We start from the raw sequence: 11,560 nt of genomic DNA, 5'->3' as shown, positions 1-11,560 counted from the left end.
GATGTCTTCAGGAACTAGAAAGGACCAGGACCAAGTGAGGCACAGCGCCCCGCTGTGCTGAAGAAGAGAACAGCGGCTCTCACGCTTTAGCAGCCACTTTACATTGGAGAAGATTGATTTGGCTTTCTGGTGTGTTGTTTCCATAGAAGCAGGGCTTAACCTTTTAAGTGAAGATTATAAGGCTACCTAATTCATTTAAAATTAGGCTTCGAGGATCTCAGTGCTTAAGGCCCAAGTGTTTCTGTGGGACTTGCTGTAGCCATTGATCCAACGGGCAGACTGGCACCTACCGGCTCTCACTCTGTAGAGATCTGTTTGCTTTATTTGCAAACATAATTTCCTGCAGAGGCATAACTCCTGAGAAAACTTGTCAGAATATTCATACATAGCTTTTAATTAATGAACAGCATTGACTTCATAAACACAGGAAGACTGGGTTGCAAGCAAGATACCCGTGCATTCAATTAAAGTAATTTATTGTATTTTTCCAGAGTGGACATAAAGGGCATCTTGGGAGTTGATATCACAACACAGTGTTACACACCATTTCACAACTAGCTTTGCATTGAATTCTTTTTAAAAGAACACGTAATTTTAAAAAATCTGAATATTTACATATTAATAAAACATATGTACAGATTGAGACATATCGTCCATAGATATGGACTTTTTTTTTTTTGCTAAGAAAGCTTATAAAAAGGGTTTCTGAACAAAGCTGAACAGTAGTCACAGTAAGTTAACACAAATACAATGTAAACTTACAAAATGATTTTACTGTTACAGTTTGATCTGCCTTTCCAATTCGTGAATCCATTGCACTTATCTGTGAGTTGAAAGATCTGTACCCTCCTCAAGTACTGAAATCTCTAAGGTATCACTCAGGCTTGGAAGGAAGTGTTTTTTTGAAGGCTTAGAGTGCACACTGAGCAGGCCTATAGTTTTATGTATACGTTCTTCCTGTGCTAAAACCAAATTCACCACCATTTAACAGAGTGAAGCAGACTAACGCAGCTTTCCCATTTCCTTGGGGAGTATTCTATTCTGGGAGGCAGAAGACAGTTTTTGTCCGGATCTGCTGTAGAATTAAACCAAAGTCCCGACTTGTCTGCAGCTCATCAGGCCACTCAGTAAAACAAAGGGATTAGGACCAGCTGGAAACGCAAACCGGTAACTGAAAGGTGTACTTTCCAAGCTGTCCTTGTAGCTTCCAAAGGAAGAGAGCTAAAAGGTACACATGTATGAGAGGTTGCTGGCTAGTTGCTAGACTGACTCTACAGGCAACACCCAAAAGTACATTTTGTCACATTCCAGGGATATCACATATCATCCTCATTGGCTAGCTGGTCTCAGTGGAATACTGCTCTGGTCCTCCTGTTTTTAGTGTTCCGTGTTCAGTGTGATATGACACAGTACTGGACAGGGTCATAGACAGCCAGGTTCTATGGCCACCTGGCCCTAGGCAACCTACTTTTCAGTTCTCTCACTGGCAAAGCACAGCAAGGGACTCAGTCCTTGAAGCACTGACTGTTGGTTTGTTTTAACCTGTGGCTGGAACAAACACTAGGAAAAGGCTAAGCTTTGTCATGGCCGTTTTTATCCCTGGGGTTTGGTCAGGCATCAAATATGATCTACAGTCACATTTCTTTTACGGCAATTTTTGGCCTTTGTGTCGAGTGCCTAAGATTCAAGGCAATTTGCTTTATATGATAAATAAGGGGTAAATGCAAGGTTTCCTAAGTAAGCGGCATTTTCGATGCACTACTTCATTAACTAAACAAATGTGGAGGTAAATATTTCTGTAAAGCACATATCCACCCAGGAACATTTTCTTTAAAATAAACCCTGATTTTTTTTCACATTTAGTTTTACATAAAGTAGAAGGCAAGTGCATGAGGGAACAAATGAACTACAGAATGAACATGAACACAGGGTCAGAGCCACGGTTTGAAAAAACTGCTCAGTTAAACCACTTTTAAAGGCTTGATGGCTCCCAAGCAGTTTTCTGTTTCCTAAGAAACTGTACTTCGTTTGTACTCCTTCGGTTCTGAACGTCTGTTTCGGGTTACTACTTCACTGGCCAGGTCAGAGACTCCTGTCTCCCAGAACTGTTTCCTCCTCTCAGCTGAGGAGGGGCTAGTTAGCGCTGCTTCGTAACCTCTGTCAGCCAGTCCTGGAAGAGAAGCTCTCCTCTGCATGCAGCTAAGCAATTTACAATAAAATAAATATGTTTAGAAAGACTGTGTATTCACACTGAGACTATGAATGGATAAAACAGGGAGGGAGTGGCTTCTCTGTGACAGGCCACACGCGCTGGAGTTTTAAAGGGCAACACCTCTAAGCTTCATTTCTTTTAAAAATATATTATGCCAAATTAGGGTTGTGATACCACACGTTACAAAGAGATTATTCGGACAGGACAAGCCACCACGGAACACCCACACTGTAAGAACCCCAGCTGCTATGTGGACCTTTGAGGAAACGGAAGAATACTCTAGGATGCAAGTCTAGGCAACGGAGCCTGCTTCTGGGTCCTCTGGGGTCTCTCTCTTGGTGACAAATATATTACCTACAACAGAGACAAAACAATAAGGAAGGCTGTTTCTCTACGGCAGAGCTGCACATTTTGTCACGTGGCTGAAGGGTTTGAGGGTGGGGACACTCGTGTATTGTCTGGGTACGTCACTAAGCATCAGCTTCAACTGTACTAAATGAGTAATTGCAAGAATTAAGAATTTCTGAGGATCCTGTTTTAAAAAAACAAGAAAGCCCATGAATATATATTACCATTGGTGATGTACAGCAATAGAGAACACTATAGTATGGCTTACCTGGGAACACCATAGTATGGCTTACCCGGGAACACTATTGAGTAGCTAGTACTGCATGTGCAGACATGGGTAGGGTCGGGGGAAAATGCTTCTTAGGTGAAAACCAAGTAGCTCAGGAGACTTATTCCATTTATTTAATCTCCATTAGGAAAGCAAACCAAACAGAGAAAAACTGAGTATAGGGAAACACCAGTAACAGGTGTCTCTGAGCAGTAATATTAAATAAAGGTTCTTACCTGTGCTTTCTAAAGCATTAAAGACACACACACAAAAAAAGCCAACTGATAATGCAAATCGCCAAGTCCAGACAAATGTTATCCTATTCAAATTCAGAGGCCCATCTTCAAACTGAAAAGGAACTACTTTGATTGGCTTTCTACATTTTTTAAAAATGTCAGTTGTCCCCAGATTTCTGGGAGCAATTCCTGATCCTGAATTCTGAATTGGATTCTGCATGTGGAGGGGTCGTCTGCAGCAATGATGCGGCCAAAGTGGCCAGCCAGATTTGGGGTTTTACTTTAGAAGGCAACCATGAAATATGCTATCAAGATTTCTGAATTGGATAATTAAAATTTGAGGACCCATCGGTGACCTCTCTCCCCCTTTTCCAAAATGATAAATACTTTACAAAACATCTACCATGTTGCTCAGTGGTTTGTACCTGTATTTATCAATAGGTTTTCTTCTTAATTAACTCACCGTCCTGGGCAGAATTTAAGAAAGGAATAGAAGACATGACCTTAAACTGATGCCAAACACTATAATGTGAAGACTGAGCCACTGAATCTCAGGAGCTTTAAAAACATGCAGAGAAAAGCTGGCTTATGGGAGAAGACTGGGCCTAGCCAGGCTATCACCCTGGGAAAGTCATTTACTGTTTCTGGGCCTCAGGCTTTCCCCCCTGTAAAATAGAAGGGTTGGATAAAAAGGAGGGCTTGGTCCAGCGAGCTCCCAATTTCCCTTTGTTTTCAGAATCCTTGGCAGCTTGTCATTCCATGAAGTTCCTCCAGCATTCCCCTGGCTGTCTTCTCTGAAACAACTCTGCCTCCATCTTTGGATAGTTAAATGTAAAGGTGTAAATGCAAGGTGCACAGTCTAAGCCCACTGCGTCATCTGACACAGAGGACAGCTGCTGGAGATGCCCAGGGGACAGCCACAAAAGTATGACATTCCTCCCCAAGGCCCCTGAACCACAATTTCATCATCATGATTAGTATTTCCTGCATCTGCTGGGAACGGGTCAAAGGCGATTAGAGTATTGTCAGTGTGAGTTGTCCTGATATTCAGAGAAGGGCAAGGAACGCTAGAGATCACGCACTCAACTCTCCTGAGTTACAAGTATGGAGACACAGACAAACAGGAGAAAAATCCTTTTTGCACAACTTCTATAGATCATAAGCACTGAATATAGGCAGATTTTTAAGCACCACTTGGCTCATTTCATTTATTTGTCCATTGATTTGTTGCTTGGATACTCAAGGCAGAGAAAGCAAAATGTAATTTACATGGAGGGGGCTTCTGGCACCTCTAAATTCACCTTGAGCTTTTCGTTAGTGAACCCTTAGATAATGTGTTATCCAGACCACGTGACCAGTAGAGAGTTCCTACAAACACCTTACATGTTCCACTCATATTTTCTGAATTTAATTCGTCTTATTGCCCCAGATCTAGAGAGAGAAAGAGAAAAAAATAACCCACCACCACCAGCACATACTTTTATAGTTCAAGGTTTGTTTTTTTTTTTTTTTTGGACTGTCTTGATTTTATTGACGGGATCTTCAGACAGTCTTTGAAGGACAGCCAATTTGTAGTCCTGAGACCAAGTGAGGGATAAGTGAGGGGATAACTGTTTGACACAGGCTCACTGATCAGAGACCTGTTCTACTCTTGGGTGCAAACACACACAAGCAGGCAGGAGGCCAGAAGCAGAAACACGAGAGTCTTTTGATGAGGCTGGACTCAAGCCCACAGTCAACACAATTGTGTAGGGGAAGCTCCTGTGCCCTGCTGCCTTTGCTAACCTGGTTCAAACACCAGGAGTGTGTCACTCACACTGGACTGGCGGATTCACTCACACTTAAAATCACAGGAGTTACTAAGCAAAGAGTGCTGACGGGGCCCAAATTTGGTCACACAAGTTGACAATCCTGGTTTAAAGCTAAATGTTGTTTCACGTTAAAAATGACTTTTACTGTCTAAAGGCTTGGCGGGGCCACGTGTTGTGAAGCCAACTTCTTAGGATTTGCATTTCTGGGATTTTATGAATATAAAATAGGGCATGAGAAAAATGTTGCTCTTCATATGGAATGTGAAAACAGATCTGAACCTAGGCCCCCAAGAAACTCTGCTAGTGAGGGCCTGGGTCTATTACAGAAACACCTCTCTGCATCCCTAATGGTAAAAGCATTTTCAATGCAAATGTTTCCTTGCAGCGGGTGATGAAATGTAAATGTGGTTTACCTGTTGGTGGTAGAGAAATGCCGTCCAGTCTTTCATCACCGTCAGCTACCTCTGCTGGTTACAAACATAAAACACAAATCTCATTAGTTGCAGGGAGCACATTCATTTTGCAGAATACAGGAACACAATTAAAACAATGCCAGCGTACACAGTGGCTTTCATCTTTCTTTCCCCTGTTCGCTTCACTTGGTTCACAGTACAGGTCTGAGCATCATTATTTAAACACAATTTCGTTTGGATGCTCATGACAGGAAGTCAACCTTCCTGTACTAAAATTTGAAAACTCCTCTGGTCTTATTTTGTCTATCATGGGTGATTTCAGCTCATTTTCTCTTATTTTCATAAGCTTAAACCTACAACCAGCAGCAGGATGGACTGTTTGACCACACACCGAAGGCATTGCCTAGGGCCACTCGTAGGGGAAATTTTCAGACTGAACTTTTCTTTGGAGATGCCTGCTCTTGGAGTTGTCAGTTTAACTCCTGGATCCATTTAGTCATGAAGGAAGTTGCAGAGAGAAAATACATAGTTCTTCAAAAAAAGCCCCCCTTTTGTGATATAAAATGCAAGCCTTGCTCTTCTGATGTTTCGGTCTCCTTAGGGGTTTTGCAAAGGGTGATCCTTCTTCAGTCTCTTTCTCACACACCCACCCACACAAACACACACACACACACACACACACACACACACACACACACAACCTACAAAGTGCAAAGAGAAGGGTCTCATTAGTCTGTCACTCAAGGGAGTAAGTATCCCCTAACATTCATGTATAGCTGCTGGGTAATTCTGATGAAGTCCTTCATATCCTGCTGAACCCCAGATTCCCTGCTGACTATGCTTACATGCGTTGGGGCCAGACTATTGCATCACCCGGTAGTGTGGAAATGGTGGAAAAGCCAAAGCAAATGCCATATTCTCATTTTCACTGTTAGAGCTTTAAACATGACCAGGGACAAACACAGCTGGAAATGTGCCACACTTTCTCTCTCTAGTTCAGTCTCTAATGTCTTGTCCTTAAGTGGGTAGATCTGGAATCGTAGTCTGCTGGCCCATGTGATTTAGCGCAGAAGACAGACAGAAGAAATACAGTCAAGGCCAGTTTTGTAGTCGGTAAGACTACCAAAAATGACGCTGATAACATTTAGTAGTGACAAGAAGAAGAAAGGCAGGATTGAGCTGGGCAAGGTGGTTTCCAGAAGATGAGACATACTAAAATTCTCTGAATAAAAGGCAGGAGGTGCTCTGGCTGGACTCTGCACGTCAGCACACGTGCGCGCATGCCCTTGCCGACTCCCATTCTAGGCACCCTAAGAGGCCCTGCGTTGTTGTCAGGTACCTTCCTCTACCACTCTCCACATAATTTCTTGGGGACAAGTTCTCATACTGAGCTCATAGTTTTAGCTAGACTGTCTAGTCAGTAAACCCTGGGATGGACCTGTCCCTGCCACAACCTAGCGCCAGGGTTAAAGACAGGCACCATCACATCTGCTTGGGGCCTGTGGAAGCAAGAAGAGGGCATTGGATCTCCTGGAACTGGAGTCATAGTCTGTGGTGAGCCACAGGGTGGGTGCTGGGAACTGAACTCAGGTCCTCTGGAAAGGGAGCCTGTTGTCTTAACTGCTGAGCCTCCTCTCCAGTTCCTACCCATGTTTCTTATGTGCAGGTCTACACAACCATGTGCTCTTGTAATAACAGAACATATATGACCTAAATACAAAAATGGTTACATATAAATTAGCATACGCTGGCTGTATGCTTGTGGCCACGTGTCATGGGTGAAGAACATCAGTGTGTTACTTAATCAGAACACCTGTCTGCAACAACAGGCTCACAGTCGCTCTTCTCTAGCGATGATCAAGTTGTAAAATTTGGAAAAGACCGAGTAAGTCCAATAAAAATTTAGTAGCAGTGACAGCTTTACTCCTGGATATAACGCAAACAATAAATTGTGATTTCAGCTCTGAGGAAGTAATCTAATAAAAATGATAAAAATCCACACCAGGGACGGAGTTCTAGTTATAGGAAAAAATTATTACATGTGATGAGAGCCCCAAATGAATTTGTTTGGATTTGCATAACGACCTTTGCAATCTTATGGGGCTCCGCTTTCTCCTACTGCCAGTGCATACTCCCCTAAGTGGTGAGCTGATTGGCTCTGCCCAGTTAGAGTCTGCAGCCAGTTCTAGGAACTGAGCCAAGTATGATAAACAGGGCTGTGGAAGTTGTGGAAGATCTTTAACATATTGTCTGTATTATCACTTTGATGGAAAATAATCAAGATGAAAAACCCAGGAGCCAGTTACATTATAGATCCTGGCTCTTCCAGAAAGGGCAAGTGGCTCCCGCTTCTGTTTGCTGGAGTCCCACCTTTGTGCTAATGAGAAGGAAGTAAACCAGTGTTTCTCACACAGACAAACTCCGTCTGCTGTGGCTGGGGGGAGGGGGGCATCCTTTTGATCTGGTTTGGCCTATATGTCTGGGGAGGCTCCGTCTTAGAGTCAGCTTCTTTCTCAGAGGTCAAGATTGCCTACTCATTACATCATAAATGTTCAGGTAGAGCATGTGTGTAAACAGCTCCAATGTCTCAAGCCACATTGTGCCTGATGTCTCAGGTCAATCTTCTGAGCTAAGGAGTAAAGGGCTTCTGTGTGAAAGCGGGCACTGGGGTGCTTGCTACAGTTTGGGTCCCTTTCTGGAGAAACAGCCAAGTGTGTGCGTATGTATGTGAAATGTGAGTGAGACCAGGACACTTGGCCCTAGTCTCAGCACCTCACAAGAGAAGGATTAAAGTCTGCAGCCCCTCCCTGGCCTGGGCTCCTAATCTGAATCCTTGGCTCCTAACTGGTACTGTTTTGGGATCTTGTAGGACCTTTCAGAGGCCTGGCTGGCAGAAGCAGGTAACTAGGAGTAGGCTTATGGATTACAGTCTGGGCCTAGCTTCATGGTTCCATCCCGCATCTTTCTCTGCTGTTTTCCAGAGATGTCAAGATGAGGAGTCCTAGTTACGTGCTACTGCCATCACTGAGTCACCTTCTTCATCATGACAAACTACATCTCTTCAAACTGTGAACCAAAACAAAACCTCCCTTGAGTAGTGTTTGTCACGTACTCTGTCACAGTGATGACAGATCCACACAGGTAACACGGTGAAGGCACTAGGAGAATGACATTTACTCAGCTTATTTTCATCTTGTGGTCTAGCAAGACTGTGTCTTTTGTTCCATAGGAATAGCCTTCTCCAGTGTCTCCTGATTTTCTATGGCGCCTACCTTTAGAGGTCCAACAGGACTTTACTCCAGAGGTGTGGGCCCTGGCACATGAAAGCACTGTGCTTTTCCAGGCAATCTCTGTAGTGCTACAACTAGGAGCATCACCAGTTCTCACATTTTCCCACCAGTCCTCAGGAAACTGGACAGTGGCAGCCGCTTGGGCAGGTGTTAGCTGGGCTGCCTGGGGTAGTTCAAAGTGAGAGCGCAGCTGAAAGCAGGGTGTGAATGAAGCACAGTAGTAAGGCGGCGACTCATGGGACACTGGTCCTTTGTCTTGCTGCTGCTAGATTCATGCCTTCTCCTGACATTTAGATTTCTTTCAAATCTGAATTATTTGGTGTCTGTGTATTTTGGGCCAACAATTTCTCCTTTCAAGTTAACAGGTATATGGACAGAACTCTCTACATATCCAACAGTTGAGCCATTCAAGCAGAATCTAGGAAACACACCAAGGTCACACTTACTGGCACAGGTGCCACTCAGGCCTAAGGCTGGAAACCGGCTTTGCTTGTAAAACTGAATTAAGACATCGCTCAGTCGGAGATTATACACTGGGTAAACCTAGTGGACCATTCACAGGTCTTTCAAGTGCTGAGTTTCCTCCTTCCTTTTTATTCTGTCTTAGCCCTGTCCAGGAGTAGGAAGGGGTGTAAAGTAATACAGAGGAGGGGGCTTTTGCTTTGTGATGTAGCATGGAGCAGAAGCAGATGACTCTGAAGTACTCAAGTGAAAAGTCCTGGGAGCAGGAGGTTAATTTTAGGTATTTCCCAGCTGGTCCGCACCGTGTTTCTCTTTCTGTAATCACTGATGTTTAATTAATTCACTCAAACTTTTCTTGAGGGTCAGCCCTGTCTCAAACTATGTCATCTGGGACACAAACATGGCAGAGAAGCAGACCCTGGAAACAGGAAAGGGACTCTATAGGTGACAGGAGTGAGTGTTGGGGCCTCTACTGAAGGTTTCATAGAGGGGAAGCTCCACAGTGTTTGTGAAAGGTGGGGGAGAGAAGCTGGCCACAGTGCAAGGGAGAAGGCTGGTTTGTCTGCAGGGCCTGAAGCTGGAGGCCTGGGCTGCGCTGCTAAGGACTGGGCTGACAAGCACTGGTTAGAGACTGCCATGGCCTGAACGTGTCCCTCAAAGCCAACACATCAGAGGCCCAATCCCGGGTACAGCAGAGCTGGCAGGAGAAGCCTGATGGGAGGTGAGCACGCCACAACCCTGCCTGTCCTGACTTTAAGAGGGGACTCATGGTCACCGGGGGAGGGGTGAGCGTGTCTTCCTTTGCTCTCTCTCTCTCTCTCTCACTTTTTTTGTGACTTTCTGCCACAGGTTGACACAGCAAGCAAGCCTCCAGTCTTAGATTTCCAGCACCCAGAACTGTGAGCCAATAAACTTCTGTTAGTTAAAATGAATGAAGACTCAGATATTCTGCAGTCACAGCATCGGACACTCAGATATGTTTAGCAGCGGTACCCTCACACACCCCTCTAACATCTTAAATGAGGTGCAGCCCAGTTCCCAGCGTCCACCTTCCAAACCGTCTCCTGCTTCAGCCTCACAGAGCCCTAAAGCCTGCTGTCAAGATGATCTTGGTTTTATTTTCATTTGACAAATAAAAAAAATCATGCATAAATTTAATAATAAAAAGGGAAATAAATAAGTTCACGTGCCACCACAGTTCCTTTCTGCAGGGGAGCAGACACCAGTGCACGAGAGTGGCGTTAGCTCCAACTGGCAAAATGTTACAGCAAGGTGTTTTTGGAAGAATCTCAAGGCACTGTTTGGATCAAGCAGCCCGCGGGAGACTGAAAGATCCATTCTCAATACAGATGGCACTTCCTAGTAGCTGCTCAGATAAAAGACATAGGAGGAAAGTTGGGTTTTTGTTGTTGTTGTTGTTGTTGTGGTTGCTGTTTGTTTTTTTTCCCTTTCTTGGCCTTCAGTCTCACTGTTGAGTTCCTCTACCTTGTTGCTGCTGGTGTTGACGCCTTTGCTGACATCAGAAGCAGCTTCTTTCATTCTTTAGGACTTTCAGGCCTGTAGCCCCATGCACTGGGCAACTACTGGGTTCTGAGCCTCTCTATTTTGGACTACTCTGACCATATTATGAAATCAAACCTAAGAAAATTCTCTTTTGATATAAGAAAATCATGCATGTTTATGATGCACAACACGGTATTTCCAAATCATACACATGTAGAATGTCTAATTGTGCGAATGGATATATGTATCACACTTTGTGAAAATATGTGATGTGAACTCAGTTATTTTCCAGTAGAGTATAAATAACACCGATAGTCATGATGCCACATAAGCCTTTTTACTCCTTTTGTCTAACTGAGATTATGCTCCTTTGCTGAACATCTTCCCAGACCCCCAGGCTCCTGGTGCCAGACCATCACTCTACAGATGCAAACAAGGGATTCCTTCTTCTTTTTTTTTTTTATGGTTCGAAAGCATTTAGTTATGTACACAAAGCACATTTTCATTATCAATTGATCTAGTAAAGTGGATGATTATGTTGATTAAATATTTTAGAAGCTCTTAGGAAAAAGACCTCAGTGAATACAGGAACGCAGACGCCTCTTAACATACTGGCTTTGTTTTAGGGTATCCAGAAATGAGTGTAGTGGGTCATATGATCATTCAACTTCTTTTTCTTTTGCGTGTGTGCACACCTGTGTGGGGCCAGGGCGCAATCTCAGGGTTTGTTATTCAGGCGCTGTCCCTCACTGGCTTGGAACTCATCAAGCAGGCTAAGATAGCTGGCCAGCACCCTTCGGATCCAGCGCTGAGACTACAAAGGCATGCTTTATTATTTGTCTATTTTCTTCCTGGGTTCCAGGAACTTAACTCTGCATGCTTGAGTGGTAAGCATATTGCCAGCCAAGCTAGCTCCCCGAGGCCCTATTTTTATTGTTTTTCAGGGATCTCAATATTGTTTTTGATTACAGATACACCAATCTACATGAAAGTTAGAACTAAAACCTAGAGGTTTGT

The 11,560-nt window shown here is 43.9% G+C and overlaps 1 protein-coding gene across 6 annotated transcripts in view; it reads right to left on the bottom strand.

Moving 5' to 3' along the window:
- Window positions 1-376: 376 nt before the first annotated feature.
- Bend7 (BEN domain containing 7) overlaps window positions 377-11,560 on the bottom strand; it is an 81,887-nt gene continuing 70,703 nt past the window's right edge. For 3 of the 6 annotated variants that reach the window (XM_021656680.2, XM_060372999.1, XM_060373000.1), the window contains 2 exons: window positions 5,289-5,342; window positions 377-2,566 (listed from right to left, as the gene is read on the bottom strand). In XM_021656680.2, the coding sequence (XP_021512355.1) occupies window positions 2,505-2,566; window positions 5,289-5,342 (116 nt within the window). In that variant the 3' untranslated portion in view covers window positions 377-2,504. The other 3 variants (XM_021656681.2, XM_060372997.1, XM_060372998.1) reach the window with 3 other exon arrangements.

The sequence above is a fragment of the Meriones unguiculatus genome, chromosome 19, assembly GCF_030254825.1.
Source record: "Meriones unguiculatus strain TT.TT164.6M chromosome 19, Bangor_MerUng_6.1, whole genome shotgun sequence".
Lineage (NCBI taxonomy): Eukaryota > Metazoa > Chordata > Mammalia > Rodentia > Muridae > Meriones > Meriones unguiculatus.
This window is presented reverse-complemented; position numbering and strand designations above follow the sequence as displayed.